This window comes from Meles meles, chromosome 13, assembly GCF_922984935.1.
Source record: "Meles meles chromosome 13, mMelMel3.1 paternal haplotype, whole genome shotgun sequence".
NCBI classification, from domain to species: Eukaryota; Metazoa; Chordata; class Mammalia; order Carnivora; family Mustelidae; genus Meles; species Meles meles.
In genome coordinates, this window is record NC_060078.1 from 79000766 (window position 1) to 79018635 (window position 17870).

Consider the following 17870-nt stretch of genomic DNA (forward strand, 5'->3'; position numbering starts at 1 on the left):
GATGCATTTGGTTCATTGATCTCCCTTGAGGCCTGTGCCCTTATCGTGGTCCCCACTTTGCAGATGAGGAGTGGGAGAGGGGCCGGACCTACACAAATTGTGTAGCTAGTGAGAGATGAGAGCGGCAGCAAAGCCAGAGCCAGCTGTGCACCTCCGTGTCCCAGTAAGCCCTTCCCGCCCCGAGCACTGGGAGTGCCAGCGAGCGATGCCCGGCAAATGCTCAGAGAGCTCAAGGGTGGGTGCAGGCTGGTCGGGCCGCAGCTTCCTGGGGGAGTCCGGCAGTGTGCGTGCTTCTTGCACACTTGTTTTCCCCCAGCAAGCTCAACTTGGCACTGACAGGAACTGACACAGTGACAACGACCCGAGGACCCCGGAGATATTTCTTAAGCTGGACTGTCAAGGAGCCCAGACTTGGAGATTTCCTACCTAAGATGTAGATGTTCTTGCCAGACCAGAAGGGAGGATCCAGAAGGAAGTGCTTCTGAAAAGACCAAAGCAAAGCCAGATGTCCCCCTACACAGCCAGTGTAAACTCTCCTCCCGTGGTGGACACCCCCCGAACAGGAGGGCCCTACAGAGATGTAGAGAGGACCCCTGGGAGCAGTCAGAATGAGCTAGGGGTCCCCTGCTGCCCCTCCCTGATGAGACCCCCAGGAAGCTGTACCCGGGTTCCTCCATGGTAGTTGTGAGCCTTTAAAAGATGTCTGTTGTGAAGGACTTAACGCCAGTGGCTGGAGCCCAGGTGGCACCCCCTAAATAGGGTTTACGTCACGATGAGGACGATGATGACAGTGCTGAGGAGTGTGGCGGCTCCACCAACACTTTGGGGGGGGACTGACTCTCTCCCAAAGACTGGCTCGCTGTGCAGCTTGTGGAAGGCTCTGGCAGGTGTTCGGGCCGTGTCGAGGTGTACTTTGAAGGCATATGGCACACCGTGTGTGACGACTTTTGGGACAAGAAGGAAGCACAGGTGGTGTGTCGGCAGCTGGGCTGCGGGACAGCCGTCTCCGCCCCCGGAGAGGCCCGCTATGGCCAGGGCTCAGGCCCCATCCTTCTGGACGATGTGCAGTGCTCGGGGACTGAGGCCAATCTGGGGCAGTGCTCCCACGCCGGCTGGTTCACCCACAACTGTGAGCATGGGGAGGACGCCGGTGTCACCTGCTTGGGTAAATGCCTTCCTCACTTCTCTGGACTTGAACTGCCATCCCCCCCCCCAATCATGTCCTCAGTACCTTCCCAACACAGCCAGACACCCTAATCTTTTTTTTAAAGATTGCATTATTGATAGATTGATTGATTGATTGATTTGAGGGCGGGAGGGAGCACACAGAGGGAGAGGAAGAAACAGACTCCTCACTGAGCAGAGAATTCGACGTGGGGCTTGATCCCAGGACCCCGGGATCGTGACCTGAGCTGAAGGCAGACGTTTAACCCACAGAGACACCCAGGTGCCCCAAGGACACCCCAAATCTAACCCCCAAATTTTTGTGTCTATTTGAGAAGCCAAAGGTCAACATGTTGCAAAATAACCTCTAGGTTTGAATCGAAAAGGCTTAGTCCAGTCACAGGATGGACAACATCACTGCAGGTCCCAGTACAAAATGAAAATGTGGGTCTCCTTTTTCAGAGATTACTTAAGAATTTCAAGACAGCAACAGCCAACAGCAGAGCATTAGAGCTCCAAGTGGGGGCCCCTGAGTAACAGCAGGGGCATCGAACATCCTTAATGGATGTGTCCCCCATGCCTCCCCTTCCTCTTAATGTGTGTTTTTGCACTTTATTTCTCCTTTAACACAATGGAAATAATCATATTAATAATAGCACCCCAAACAATGGATTTCCTCCCTCCCACCCTCACCCCCCAACTATGAGGGAAGACACCTGTTAATTCTGATCCTTCACATGCCATTTCATAGCCAATGATGCCGTGCCGGATATCTCTGCTTTTTGGGGACCTCTATCTCCTAGAGACGAAGTAACCATGTTTCTAGTAAGCATCTCTGCACGATGGGGCAAGTTCAGGAGTCAGGAGCCAGTGGCAGACCCTCCTTGATCCTCAGCTGTCAAATATCACAGAGCTGGAGGAGACCACTCCCCCCTTCCCCAGATCATCCTTCCACACCTGGCAAGCCAGAAAACAGATTCTAAACCATTGTCAACTAGCCAAGAGCCAAGCACTCATGCATTCAGAAAAATTGCAGAAGGTTTGGTTATCCAGCATTGAACATGATGTCCTTGTCCCATGGGATTGGCTTCCAGACTATTCCACGTGCCAGCTTCTGTCACAGAGCAGCAGACTCCCCTCACTTGGTGGTGGTAGGGACCAGACCCTGCCCTGCTGGGATCTTTCTCACTGCAGGTGACTCTGTCTTGAGAGCTGGTTAAATGGGTAGAAGAGAATTTCAGTCCATAAAATCAACGTTCCCAAGGCCTCTTCCTGGCTTGCAGGGGAAAGGCAGCCCCAGCCCCTCCTCCTGAACCCCTAGAACCTACTTTGTGAGCCTCCTGTGAGTCCTCAGGACACACAGAGTTGACCAGGTGTCATCTTTGCCTCATCTGGGCACTCCAGGCAGCCTAGGAATTTGCAGGAGGACTCTGCCAGTCTCTTAGGCAGCAAGTCCTTGGGCACGGCTCCTTGAGGGGAGGATGGGTCTGAGAACAGTCTAGTTAGCAAATTATCATAAGAATCTGACTTCAGGAGACGCCTGTGTGGCTCAGTTGGTTAAGTGTCTGCCTTTGGCTCAGGTCATGATCTCAGGGGCCTGGGACTGAGCCCTGAGTCAGGCTCCCTGCTTAGCAGGGATTTGCTTCTCCTCCTCCCCCTACCCCTCCCCCGCTCATGCTGGCTCGCTCTCTCTCTCTTTATTAAATAAAAAAATTAAATATTTTTTAAAAAAGAATCTGACTTCAGGGAATTTGAAAACGCTTTTTAAGTATAGTTTTAAGCAGTTGGTCTTAACTGGGGATGATTTTGTTCTCCAGGGTACTTTGGTCAATGTCTAGAGACATTTTGACTGTGACCACTAGGGGGCGGTACTGGCATCTTAGAAGTCAGGGACACTGCTAAACGTCCTACAACACACAGGTCAGCCCTCCACCTCGAAGAATTTTCTAGCCCAAACTATCAATAGTGCTGTTTCCTAAACTCTCCTTTGGAATCAAGCATGTGCAGTTGATTTTGTTTAATAGGTATGTATTAATAATGAATTGATGGTTAATTGATTAATTATTGTTTTACTAATAAAAGCAAAGCTGTTAATAGTTCCTTCCTCGAGTGTTAACCTCAATCCAGATTTTTTTCCATTAATTTCCTCTGATTAATCTACTGATTAAAGTTGTTTGAGTTTATCATTGGGGGGGAAGAAAATCTAATTTCTTTCAAATATGATATTTTGATAGATTTATTGGCTCTTTATTGTAACCTTAGCATGGAAGGTATTCCAAATCTGACTACACTGTGTCACTTGATGGTTTGCCTGAGAGACTGCCTCAGAGTGTGAACCCTGTTGGGTCACGGAGCAATTTCCAGTTTTCCAAGCACCTTCCATCGGTTACACCATTTCATCCTCACACAATTCAAGCAAGCTTGTTTCATGATCCTTATTTCATAAATAGGTAAACTGAGGCTCAGTGACAAGGTTAGGTCAAGGTCAAGTACCTTGACCAAAGTCACATGGCAAATATCTAGGCCTCTGGACTCCACCTCTGGTGCTGTCCCCTTCACTAAGTATGCTGCATGCTGGAAAGCACCCTGACTCCAGGCAAAATTGGCAAATGTCCCAAGTTGTTTTGCTGCTCTGAGAGCAGCCTCACCCTTCCCTCATATTTTAAGCCCCTCACCCACTCACGTGCTCCAAGCCTGGCATGCACTCGTGTGCCCTTGAGTTGAACCACCCTAATTTATTTAAACCAGAGCCTCCAGACCCACCTTCCAACATCATCAAAACTGAATGTCACCTGGGGAAATGAGCGATTGACCATATGACGAAGGAATGAGTGTCCATGTGTTAATGAGCTCCCATGTTCTTCAAACGAATGCCCCAAACATCACAGCCAGGGTGGCCTGACCTGAGCACAGACTCCTTTGGAAACCATTAATCTTCAAGAGTCACTTAGAGTTTTATCTCCAAGTTACAACACAATCATGTTCATCACAATATGAAAACAAGTGTTTAAAATCCTCCACATAAGGTAACGTTGGTCACCTAAGATGCACCTGTCTGGGCTGCAGGTGTTCCCACCCCCAAGGTTGGGGAGGACCCTTAAACAAACCAACCTTAGTTGAGTGTACTGGGCTATTCCTGACCATAGAGTTCAGGCTAAGATGTCTGCATTTCAACGAATATTGAAAATAGTATAAAGTTCTTCCCTTCCAAACCTCCTTTTTGGAATAACCACGTAGAGCACAAATTCCAGGCTGAACTCTTTCACTGGGATCATAGCAGGGGGACAACAGCCGATCCATCCAGCAAGCACAGGGCATTCCAGAATGTTTGTCCTCTTTCATGAAAGCCTCATTTTAGACAACTTTCTTTTCTTTCTCATAGAATATGAACATGAAACTTCAGGAGCTTTTGGTAAGAATCACACTGCAGTATATCTTTAAGGGAACCTCCCCAAATGTCCCCAATCCTCTGATTTTATAATACAAACCATGTGGAAGTGGGGGAGGGCAGAAGACAAATAATGAATTTAATCAAAAGAACTCAACAATGGAAAGGGGAAAAAAAGGTAGCTTCTCTGCTTTATCTATGGTATGGAGGAAGCCTTTTCTCCCCCAAACTGTTTTGTTCTCATTGCTTAAATGTATTTCAGAAAATTATGGAGTGAGGATACAAATATGATTTAATAAATTATCATTCAAAGTCATAGCTGAACTGAAATTGTATTGAAGAAAATCCTAACTTCAGACTTTCAGCAAATTCAGAAATAAATGGAGAAAAGCTCATTATTTCTGGTTAACTTGAACCCTACAACACCTTCCTTCCTTAGAAGTCTCTTTCTGAGCCAGAGGCACACACTCCTATAAGCACCTGACCCTGCTACCTTTCTGGCAGAGGCACGTTCCCACAAGGGATCCAGTTTCAAAGAACAATGTGTGAGTGACTCTGAGCTGCCCAAATGCACAATCACGTCTCACATGCCACTGATCAGAATGAACCTGTCGAATCCAGTCCCCAAGTTATGCTCACAGCTCAACGTCTACTCCATGAGGTTGCCCTAAGCTCAGTGTCTGCCCCATGAGCCCACCATGTCCGTTTGATGCTCCCCGTAAACCTGGGTAGAGTCTTCGCAATGGCAATGACACCTCATCTCTTCTCTCGTCTCTCAGATGCTGAGATCCTAACACCATTTCCCGGTGGTGAGTCAAGGTTTTCTACCTCTTCTTTTCATGTGGTTTGGTGCTAACAAACAGAATGATTCCATCTGGGGAATCTCTATTTTTCACCTCACTCATAAGCCTCTGCTATTTTTTAATGAACCGGGGAAGCCTCTGCCTCCTCCCATCCTTCTTTGTACTACTAAGCTCCTTCCTACTCTTTGTCCAAGACCCGGGTCCCTAATCACTTCTTAGAAAAGATAGCCTGGAACCCCCACTCCCATATACACTCTCAAAACACTACAAACATCTCCCCCTCTGCCTCTTAGCATCTAGCGTAGTTGTACATCCAAAAACTTAATTTTGGATTAATGTGATTACTTCCTCCAGCCTGCAAATTAGACTTCAAACTCTGTGACAGCAAAACCAGGTGTGCTCTCTGAACTGTGAGGCCTGCGGTGCCATCTGGAGTGACCTGGGGTCTGCTCCACAAATATGTGTTATGGGTGAATGCAGAATGTGTTCCTTCTCCTAACATGTAGTGTTTTTGTGTCTCTGAAAGATTGGCCACAGTTGCAACTGGTGAATGGCTCAGGCAGGTGTTCTGGACGTGTGGAGGTTTTCTACCACGGCCAGTGGGGCAGGGTTTGCGATGACCACTGGGACATGAATGAAGCTGATGTGGTGTGTCGGCAGCTGAACTGCGGCCGTGCCCTCGCAGCCCCTGTGAAGGCTCAGTTTGGCGAAGGAGAGGGCAAGTTTCTGCTGGATGATGTGGACTGTACAGGAAGAGAGAGTTTCCTGGGACTGTGTCCCCATTCCGACTGGTCTGTCCATAACTGTGGTCCTGGAGAAGACGCGAGTGTCGTCTGCTCAGGTAATGGTCGCCTCTCTCTCCGAGGGTGTTCATGTCATTAAGCGGACGGCATCTCTGCTAACTGCCTAGTGACGCTTCCCCCTGTGTAATCACAGACCTTCTCTGACCACATGTCTGAGCCCAGAGTGAAGAGACCCTGGTAATTCAAGAGCTTCACCTTGAGCTCAGGAATTTCCAGCCACAAGATGTTGAAATGGATTTTTTTTTAATAGAGAAAAATAGTGGAAGATCTTAGTGGTTCTATGACGAGGACTAGATTTCAAAATGACTGATAAAAGACAATGTAAGTTGACAGGGACATTAATCACTCACTGAAAGCCATCTACCCTTCCTCAGGACACTGCGGGACTAAAAGGTAGGTTTTCCCACTAAAAGTCTGCAATCTAAGGAAAGTGAAGAAACTGGGAGTTTATACATTAGAAATAGCACGGAGTTTTGTTCTGTGGATGGTGAGTCCAGGCCATGTATTGCTAATCACAAGTCTTCAACCAGTTACTAATCACCGTGATCATTCTAGGCCAGTTTTTCAATCTCAGCACTACTGATGTTTGTGAACACATGATTCCTTGTGGAAGGGGCTGTCCCGTGCATAGGAGCTACTTAGCATTATCCCTCACCTGAACCAACTGAATGACCCCGCTGCCCCCAGCGTTGGCCACCAAAAAATGTCTTCAGACATGGTCAAATGTCCCTTGGAGCGCGTGGGATTGCTCCTGATTGAGAACAACTGGTCTAGACATACAGATGAATTTCCACCAAATACATGACTAGTATAATGAGTGTTATACTACCAATGCTGAAGACATAAACGCGTATGCCAGTGGGATATAAAGGAAAAAATTTAGTGGGTCTAGAACAGTGAACTTTGTCACGTGCTAAAAATTCCAATTGTGCCCAACCAGAAAGGACTGTTTTCATATTACACTAAGGTAATTAGCAAGTTAAGTCAATTCAAACAGCAAAAATATTGGGGGGGGTTGCTTTGCTTTCATCTATTTTTTATTTCTCTTTTGTCCCCCTTGACTTGGCTTTGTTTTATTTTGATTACATAGTTGGAGTTTTGGTTTAGAATTCCATCAAAGCAGTCTGTTCTACAAAGCCACTGGGTTCCTCCCCGTCTCATGTGTGTGTGATGAGTGTCTGCCTGTTACTTAGAGGTGTTATAGAGTCTGCGGGGCAGAAAGAGCACAGGCACAGCTGGGTGAAGGTGTGTTGTTAAACACACTGTATGAACAAACATTTATACGTTCGATGGTTCGTTAAAATCATTGAACTACGGCAGGGAGAACCAAAATTTTTATATATGAGAATCACATTCTTTCATGTTAAAATTCATTTTTGAATTTTAATTTTGAAATTAAAATTTAAAATTTAAAAAATTTTTTTTTAATTTTAAAAAAGTAAATTAATTTTAAAATTTAAATTTTTAATTTTGAAATTTAATTTAAAGTTCATTTTGAATTGAAGTATCTCTGGAAACAACTTCCTTTTCCAACATAAGTCTTCCTTCTCCCACATATTCACAGAGACTGAGTACTTCAAGCCTGCATTGGGTAAGCGCATGCTTTTGTTTTATCGACATGCCATTCTTCATTCTATGTTCTACCTGGCCAGGTAATAGGTAGATCATAAAGGAAAAAAGGGAATACTGGTGGGAGGGTTTGGATTGCCATATTTTAACATTCATTATTTGTCATTTGCACACTCCTGGGGTATTAAGATGATCCTACCATTAAACTGAAAATATGGTTGGGCCACTTTCTTCCTTCCACAAGAGTTAGCTTGATTTTCATTTCAGTCATGAGGGTTTTAATGTATTCTCTGGTATTGATCTTTTCACCCAGTGGAATTGCAGTTAAAAGCATTGTTAAGGAAATACTTTGGTAAATTATTTGTGTAGCCTATACAACTCTACAGCTATGTTCTTTCCCATTGTGTGTCTTGTATGGCTGGAGGAGGGAGTGAATACTTTCACACGTTAACAGCCACTGAATTCTCAACCCCTCTCCCTACAGAGAATGCAGAGGAATCACCGCCAGCACCCCAAGGTAGGAAATATTTCCATGTTGAATTTGCAGTATTTGCCCTTTCTTAATGCAAATTTTCCTTTTGGCTTAAAACCAGAGGTTTTTTGGTTGGTATTGCTGAACCAGACTTGAAGGGAGCAACATTTTATATATTTTGTACCTAAAAGATCAATTTATCGGTGTATTAGGAAACTGGTGAGTTCTGAAACTAGTAAACCCAGGGGGAAAAATGTTCAAGATAAGCCTGTGTAACCAGCCCCAGTGGGACCTGGGATGAGGGAAGGACAATGGGTTTGACAAGAGGTGGTTTGAGTTTAAGTTCATCTCTGCCCTTTGCTTAGTATGATCCTGGGCAATCCACTCACTCCCTTTTTTAAAAAAGGAGATAAAACACTTCGCAGATCTCCATTTGGGTTAAAATGAAGTCATGTACATGGAATGAAAACAATAGCCAGATTTCACTGAGTGCGAAGGATATCCTAGGCACTTTTCTAAGACCCTGGCCTGCACAGTTATACTTTCATTCTCTCATTCAGGGATCAAGAAAACTTTTCTGTAAGAGAGATAGTAAATCTCCTAGGCTTTGTGGCTGGATGTTCACTTTTCTATTTCTGCTCTGCTGCTGCAGCATGAAAGCAGCAGCCAGCACAGCTGGTAAGCTGCTGGGAGGCATACCTGTGTTCCCCCAAATTTACTTACAAAATAAACACTGGGCTGGATTTGAACCACAGGCTTCAGTGTCCCAACTCCTGTTTGAATGAATTAATTCTAAACACTTTGCATGCATGACTTATTTAATTTTCACAACAACCTTATGAAGTAGGTATGATTATAATTCCTGCTTTATCTTGGTGAGAAAACTGGAGCATAGAGAAGTTAGTCAACTCGAGTGCCCAAGACCAAGAAGTTAGCAAGAGACACAGTGGCTGGTCCGTTAGATTATGATACCTTGCTTGGTTTTCATGGAGGGTTGATGTTAAAAATAGACATATTCTTCCCACTCAGTTAATTTCTTGAACAAGAGGCCATTCCACCTGTTCGCTTTCCCTCATTCCACGCAACCAGTGCCTCAGAAACTTCTCAGGCTCTACTTCTGAAATGTATGTTAAACCCATTACCATCTCCCAACTCCGCTGTTAAAACCATTTTCCAAAACTTCAGCATCTCAGATTACTGCAACAACTTTCTAAGTTGTCTTCTGCATTCTCTCCTCTCCATCCCACGTGGAGTCTGTTCCTGGCACAGAAACTAGAACTGGCCGGTAAATCATAAATCAGACTATTCCTCTCAACTCAAAGTCCTCCAAAGGCTTTCTGTTATATTTGGAACAATGTCCAGATCTTTCACAGGGATCTGCAAGACTCCACAGGATTTAGTTCTCGTCTATGTTTCTGACCAGTGAGAAAACACCTCATCTTGTGCTGTGCTCCCTATTGGATTTTTTTTTCACCATCCCTTGAAACCGACAAGGTAGTACTCACCTTCGGGTCTTTGCACTGGCTCTTCCCTCTGTCTGGAATGCTCTTCTCCCAGATTTTTCCTCAGCTGACTCCTTGTAATCAGATCTCAGCTAAGACATCACTCCTTCGAGAGAATTCCCCCTGAATATACAATCCAAAATAGATTCCCTCTTAGTCATGCTCTGTTTTATCAACCTCTTGTTTATCTCTTTGTAGTACCTAGACCACCTGGGATTGTCTTTAGTTTCCTTCTGCTCACCTGCTCATCATGTGCCCTTTCCACTCCACTTTCCAGAATGTGACTTTTATGAGAGCAGGCTTGGCAAGTTTATGTCAGAGCTAAGGACAGTTCCTGGCACGTAATAGGTTCTAAATAAATGTCTACTGAATGAAAAAACAATAGACACATGCTAGCACACTGCCTGTCCTATAAAACTGGTGTTGAAGGCAATGTATTAGTCACTAACCTGCTCAGTGATCCTCAAGCAAAGATAGTAACTTCATGTAGGAAGATATCACTTATCAGGCAATTCTGCCTCCTACAAATTATTTATTAAGAATAATTCCATTGTGCACCATGATTTCCATCTCCCTTCAAATTACAGGAATTTCAGAGCTTAGCCGAATAATCAGTTCTAATAATTAGCTAAGAGTTTTGTTGGTTAGTTATTGGCTGAATTAGTTAGTTGGTTGTTTTTCTACTAATTTCTCTTTTGTTCACGTAGTCACTAAACTTGTATTCCTATTTCTCTGGTTTTTCCATGCAGATATATATGTTCTACTATCAATCATTGGAAATCTGTGGGAGGGTATACTTACTCAGATTAATAGAAATGTTCACCAATGGTCCAGGAAGAGCCTCCAGAGTCTCTTCAAAACAATCATATCAGCAAATACTTCTGAGATTCTATCATGTCCAAAGGACTGTATTTTGCCAGTTCGCTATTTTTTTTATTATTAACATATAATGTATTGTTTGTTTCAGGGGTACAGGTCTGTGAATCATCAGTCTTACACAATTCACAGCACTCACCATAGCACATACCCTCCTCAATATCCATAACCCAGCCACCCTATCCCTTCTACTCCCCTCCCCTCCAGCAACCCTCAGTTTGTTTCCTGACATTAACAGTTTCTTATGGTTTGTCTCCCTCTCTGGTTTCATCTTATTTCATTTTTCCCTCCCTGCACCTATGATCCTCTGTCTTGTTTCTCAAATTCCTTATATCAGTGAGATCATATGATAATTGTCTTTCTCTGACTGACTTACTTCACTTAGCATAATACCCTTGAGCTCCATCCATGTCATTGCAAGTGGCAAGATTTGGGGTTTTTTATGGCTGCATTATACATATATATATATATATATACACACACACACACACACACACACATATATACATACACACGCACACATACATACACACATACACATATACCTATATACGTATACATATACATATATATACACACACATATACACATATATATACACATATATACACACACACACATATATACACATATACATATATACATATCACATCTTCTTTATCCATTCATCTGTTGATGGACATCTAGGTTCTTTCCATAGTTTGGCTATTGTGGACATTGCTACTGTAAACATTGGGGTGCCTGTGGCCCTTTGGATCACTACATTTGTATCTTTAGGGTAAATACCCAGTAGTGCAATTGCTGGGTCATAGGGTAGCTCTATATTCAACTATTGGAGGAACCTCCATACTGTTTTCCAGAGTGGCTGCACCAGCTTGCATTCCCACCAACAGTGTAGGAAGGTTCCCCTTTCTCCACATCCTCCCCAACATCTGTCATTTCCTGACTTGTTAATTTTAGCCATTCTGAACTGATGTGAGGTGATAACTCATTGTGGTTTTGATTTGTATTTCCCTGATGCCAAGTGATGTGGAGCACTTTTCCATGTGTCTTTTGGCCATTTGGATCTCTTCTTTGCAGAAATGTCTGTTCATGTCTCCTGCCCATTTATTGATTGGATTATTTGTTCTTTGGTGTTGAGTTTGATAAGTTCTTTATAGATTTTGGATACCAGCCCATTATCTGACATGTCATTTGCGAATATCTTCTCCCATTCTGTCAGTTGTCTTCTGGTTTTGTTGACTGTTTCCCTTTGCTGTGCAAAAGCTTTTGATCTTGATGAAGTCCCAATAGTTCATTTTTGCCCTTGATTCCCTTGCCTTTAGTGATGTTTCTAGGAAGAAGCTGCTGGGGCTGAGGTCGAAGAGGTTGCTGCCTGTGTTCTCCTCAAGGATTTTGATGGATTCCTGTCTCACATTGAGGTCCTTCATTGATTTGGAGTCTATTTTTGTGTGTGGTGTAAGGAAATGGTCCAATTTCATTCTTCTGCATGTGGCCGTCCAATTTTCCCAACACCATTTGTTGAAGAGACTGCTTTTTTTCTATTGGACATTCTTTCCTGCTTTGTTGAAGATTAGTTGACCATAGAGTTGAGGGTCCATTTCTGGACTCTCTATCCTGTTCCATTGATCTATGTGTCTGTTTTTGTGCCAGTACCATACTGTCTTGATGATTACAGCTTTGTAATAGAGCTTGAAGTCTGGAATTGTGATGCTGCCAACTTTGGTTTCTTTTTCAACATTTTTCTAGCTATTCAGGATCTTTTCTTTTTCCATATAAATTTTAGGATTATTTCTTCCATTTTTTTGAAAAAAGTTGATGATATTTTTTTAAGTTGATGATTTTTTTTAAGTTGATGGTATTTTGATAGGGATTACATTAAATGTGTAGACTGCTCTAGGTAGCATAGACCTTTTCACAATATTTGTTCTTCCAATCCATGAGTATGGAACGTTTTTCCATTTCTTTGTGTCTTCCTCCATTTCTTTCATAAGTACTCTATAGTTTTCTGAGTACAGATTCTTTGCCTCTTTGGTTGGATTTATTCCTAGGTATCTTGCAGTTTGGGGTGCAATTGTAAATTGGATCAATCCCTTAATTTCTCTTTCTTCTGCCTTGCTGTTGGTGTATAGAAATGCAACTGATTTCTGTGCATTGATTTTATACCCTGACACCTTACTGAATTCCTGTATGAGTTCTAGCAATTTTGGAGTGGAGTCTTTTGAGTTTTCACATAAAGTATCATATCATCCGCAAAGAGTGAGAGTTTGACTTCTTCTTTTCTGATTTGGGTCCCTTTTATTATTTTTTTTTTGTTCTTGTTGTCTGATTGCTGAGGCTAGGGCTTCTAGTACTGTGTTGAATAACAGTGGTGATAGTGGACATCCCTGCTGTGTTCCTGACCTTAGGAGGAAAGCTGTCAATTTTTCCCCATTCAGAATGATATTCACTGTTTGTTTTTCATAGTTCGCTTTTATGATATTGAGTCATGCACCCTCTATCCCTACACTTTGAAGAGTTTTGATAAAGAAAGGATGCTGTACTTTGTCAAATGCCTTTTCAGGATCTATTGAGAGTATCATATGGTTCTTGTTCTTTCTTTTATTAAGATGTTGCATCACATTGATTGATTTGTGGACTTTGAACCAGCCTTGCAGTCCAGGAATAAATCCCACTTGGTCATAGTGAATAATCCTTTTAATGTACTGTTGGATCCTTTGGCTAGTATTTTGGTGAGAATTTTTGCATCCATGTTCATCAAGGATATTGGCCTATAATTCTCCTTTCTGATGGGGTCTTTGTCTCTGAAATTTATAAATTTTACTATTAGATGATGGGGTGTTGACCAATTTTTATTGATTTTTAAGGGGGGGATTCTCTGTGCCTCCTGGATTTTGATGCTTGTTTCCTCCCCCAAATTATGGAAGTTCTCTGCTATAATTTGCTCCAACATACCTTCTGTCCCTCTCTCTCTTTTTTCTTCTTCTGAAGATCCCAGTTATTCTAATATTATTTAATTAATTAAATAATATTCTAATATTATTTCATCTTATGGTATCACTTGTCTCTCAAATCCTCCCCTCATGATCCAGTAGTTGTTTATTTCTCTTTTTCTCAGATTCTTTATTCTCCTTCATTTGGTCTTCTATATCACTAATTTTCTCTTCTGCCTCATTTATCCTTGCAGTGAGAGCCTCCATTTTTTTTTTTAATTGTACCTCACTAATTGTTTTTTTTTTTATTTTGACTTGGTTAAATTTTAGTTTTTCTATTTCTCCAGAAAGGGATTTTATTTCTCCAGAAAAGGATTCTCTAGTATCTTCTATGTGTTTCTCAAGCCAAGTTAGCATCTTTTTAATCATCATTTTGAGCTCTAGTTCTGACACCTTACTAATTTGCATGTTGATTAGGTCCCTGGCTGTTGGTACTGCGTCTCGTTCTTTTTTTTTTTTTTTGAGGTGAATTTTTCTTCCTTGCCATTTTGTCAGAGAAGAATAGATGAATGAGAAAATAGAATGCTAAAAGTGTAACAATCACCCTAAAAATATATATAGTAGCTAAATTAGAAGAGACCCAAAACTGGGAGGAAAAGAAAAGGAAAATAAATATAAATAGATAGATAGATAGATATAGATATATATGATTAGGCTGGTGAATAGAACAGAGCCACACACTTGATTTGGGGTGTATTTTGGTCTGTTAGAAGAAACTGCCTCCCAAAATTTTAAAGAAAGAAAATTTGTGTGTGTGTAAACATGGAGAAGGGATGGATGACTAAAATGATGAAAATTAAAAAGATTTAGGGGTGCCTGTGTGGCTCAGTCATTAACATCTGTTTTCAGCTCAGGTCATGATCTCAGGGTCCTGGGATCAAGCCCCATATTGGGCTCTCTGCTCAGCCAGAAGCCTCCTTCTCCCTCTCCCACTCCTCTCTTGCTGTGTCTTTCTCTGTCAAAAGAATAAATAAAATCTTTTTTTAAAAGATTTTAAAAAGGAATTGATAAGCAATTGGTTGAAAAAGATAAGCAGTTGGTTGAAAAAAAATAGGAGAGAATGTGATCAGGCTGGAGACTAGAACAAAGCCATACACTAGATTTAGGGTATATTTTGATCTGTTAGAAAAAACTATATCCCAAGATTTTAAAGAAAGAAAAACATGTATACAAAAAATGAGTTTAAATACAATGAAGGGATAGAATATGACTATAAAAATGAAAATTGAAAAAGATTTTTAAAAAGGTATTGATAAGATAAAATAGTGAAAATAGGTTAAAAGGGGAAAGTGGAAAAACTAAAAAAATAGAAAAAGAAAAAAATAATGAAAAATTAAAAAGCTTAACTTTGAAAGTCTAAAGAATCAGGGGGGGAAAGCCATGAATTCTATGTTACTTTCTTGAGCTCTGGAGTTCTGCAGTTCTCATTGATTGGTGAGCTTGGTCTTGGCTGGATGTTCTTGCTGATCTTCTGGGGGAGGGCCCTATTGCCGTGATTCTCAAATGTCTTTGCCCGAGTTGGAACTGCGCTGCCCTTGCCAGTGGCTGGGCTAAGCAATCTGCTCAGGTTCACTCTCAGAGGTTTTGTTCCCTGAACACTTTTCGTAGACCTTTGGAGGACGGGAATGAAAATGGCAGCCTCCCAGTCTCTGGCCCAAAGGAGCCAAGAGCTCAGGACCCCATTCCTCAGTGCACCCTCAGAGAGAAGCAATCAATCAATCCCTCCCATCTCCCTGGTCTCCGGCTATGCTCCGAGCTCACCCAGCCTGTGACCAAGCATTTCTGTTTCTGGCACATGGCCCCTTTTGGAGTCTCCAAATCCAGCTGACTCCTGCTGTGTGCTCCTGTGCTACTCCTCCCAGTGAAGGAAGGGGGGAATCTCTCCAGATATGCCACTTCTGGGGTCACTGCTGTGGTCCAGCTGTGTCGTAGATGACATTTACAGTAACCCCAAGCTGAGAGTTCACTGCTCATCTCTGTCTCTGCAGTCAGCTTCCCCACTCTAATACCTGGCAACTCTGCCACACTCAGCACCCTGTGTCTTTCTGTAACCCTCGGGGTCCTGAGACCTCACTGTCCCCACAAGGGCTCCATCCCTGGTGTAGCCTCTGGAGCAATGTCTCTCAGTGGAACAGACTTCTGAAAGTTCCAATTTTGTGCTCCACTGTTCTACCACTTGCTGGGAGCTGGCTCCTCCCCCCGCAGTCTCTCTTCCCTTTATGTCACCTCAGATACTTCTCCGTACGTCTTACCTTCCAGAAAGTGGTCGCTTTTCTGTTCCTAGAATTGCTGCTCTTCTGTTCGATTGCCTGCTGATTTTGTAGGTGTTCAGAATGGTTTGATTACTATCTAGCTGAATTCCTGGGACCAGACGAAAATTAGGTCTCCTGCTCCTCCACCATTGTGCTCCTCCCCTCCCCCGAAGAGTTCACTATATTTTACACTTTTATATTTGGACCCGTCACATCAAAGTTTTGTTGATTATCAGTAAGTATGTAAAGTAAAAGCTGTTCAATTTAATTGAATAAAAAACAGGTCCATTTATTTGTACCAATAGGTGATGGAAATTCAGCAACCATATTATCAGGTAAAAGAATACTTTTGTGCTGTTTTCTCTGGGAATATTTCTGATTACCCAACCAAATTCAGAAAGGAAATAAATGAGTCACTGTTGAGTTGTTTTGCTGAGTGACTCATTATAACCTGCCCCTTACTTGTGAGTATATGTGGAGCTGATTTCCAGGGTGTTGCCACCAAGTGATTCACTAACTTCTTTTAAAAAAATGAGTTTATGGGGTGCCTGGTGGCTCAGTAGGTTAAAGCCTCTGCCTTCGGCTCAGGTCATGATCTCAGGGTCTTGGGATCGAGCCCCACATTGGGCTCTCTGCTCGGCAGGGAGCCTGCTTCTTCCTTCTCTCTCTGCCTGCCTCTCTGCCTGCTTGTGATATCTCTCTCTATCAAATAAATATTAATAAATAAAAATAAATAAAAAATGAGTTTATAATGCCATTTTTTGAATAAAGACTAGAAACCATTTTGAACGTAGTGTTCTTCTAATTGTCTTTAATTTCATTTTGGCCAGCTGCTCTGAGAATATCCAAGCTCTTTTAACTTTTATAAATGATATGTCTCAAACCTTCTTTGGAGGAAGCATCATTTGATTACATGTAATATTTGATTATTGTAGGTGTTTTGAATGGCTGATGTGACAACTTGTTACTTAGTGGCACAAATAATCCAAGTATATTATCTTGTAGTTCTAGAGGTCAGAAGTCCAAAATAAATTTTACTGAATTAAAATCAGGGTGTCATAGGGCACCTGAGTGGCTCAGTGGGTTAAGCCTCTGCCTTCAGCTCAGGTCATGATCTCAGGGTCCTGGGACCAAGCCCTGCATCAGCCTCTCTGCTCGGCAGGGAGGCTGTTTCCCCCTCTCTCTCTCTGCCTGCCTCTCTGCCTACCTGTGATATGTGTGTGTGTGTGTGTGTGTGTGTGTGTGTGTGTGTGTGTATGAAATAAATAAATAAAATATTTTAAAAAATAAAATAAAATCAGGGTGTCAACCAAGTTATGTTCATTCTGGAGACTCTAGAGGAGGATCCATTTCCTTGCTTTTTCCAGCTTCTAGAGGTGTTTGAATTCTTTGGCTTATGGCCCCATTTCTCTAACTTCAAAGGCAACATTGTAATGTTTTCATATTTCTCTCTGAATCTCTTCTTCTGCCTTTATTTCCACTTTTAAGAATGCTTGTGATTACATGGGGCCCACCTGAATAATCGGGATAACGTCCCTTATCTTAAGACAGCTGATTAGCAACCTTAATGCCATCTGCAGCCTTAATTCCCCTTGCTGTGTAACAGGGCATAGTCATAGGTTCCAAGGATTAGGAAGTGGACATCTTTGGGGGTCCAGTATTCTGCACCCCCCCACATTTAAATACAATTCCATAGTTGCTACGCTCAGTGGCACAGAGGTGGACGCATCTCTCTGAATGTACACTGAAATATGGTGACCCAGAAAGCAAGCAGAGAAGAAGCGTTCAGTAAAAAAGGGGTAGCTTCTGCCTGAGTCAATACAAGAAGAAAATCAATGTCGTCATCCACGATTGTTTCTTCTGTCAGTGTTCCTAAGGGATATTGTAGTAATTCCCAGGGCTACATAGGGCGCAGAGTCAGGTCTGGAGATAGAAGACATTGTGGGGTTGTGTGGATTTCTGGAGAGTTCTCATGCTGGGACAATACCTATCACAACCGCAGAACTACACATCAGTAATGAAATAGGCTGAGGGAGGAAACAAGCAGA

At 42.6% G+C, this 17870-nt stretch overlaps 1 protein-coding gene across 1 annotated transcript in view; it reads left to right on the top strand.

Moving 5' to 3' along the window:
* The first annotated feature begins 205 nt into the window (after positions 1-205).
* LOC123955086 (deleted in malignant brain tumors 1 protein-like) overlaps positions 206-17870 on the top strand; it is a 115017-nt gene continuing 97352 nt past the window's right edge. The window contains 2 exon segments of the mRNA XM_046026610.1: positions 206-283; positions 868-1165. Of these exon segments, the coding sequence (XP_045882566.1) occupies positions 206-283; positions 868-1165 (376 nt within the window).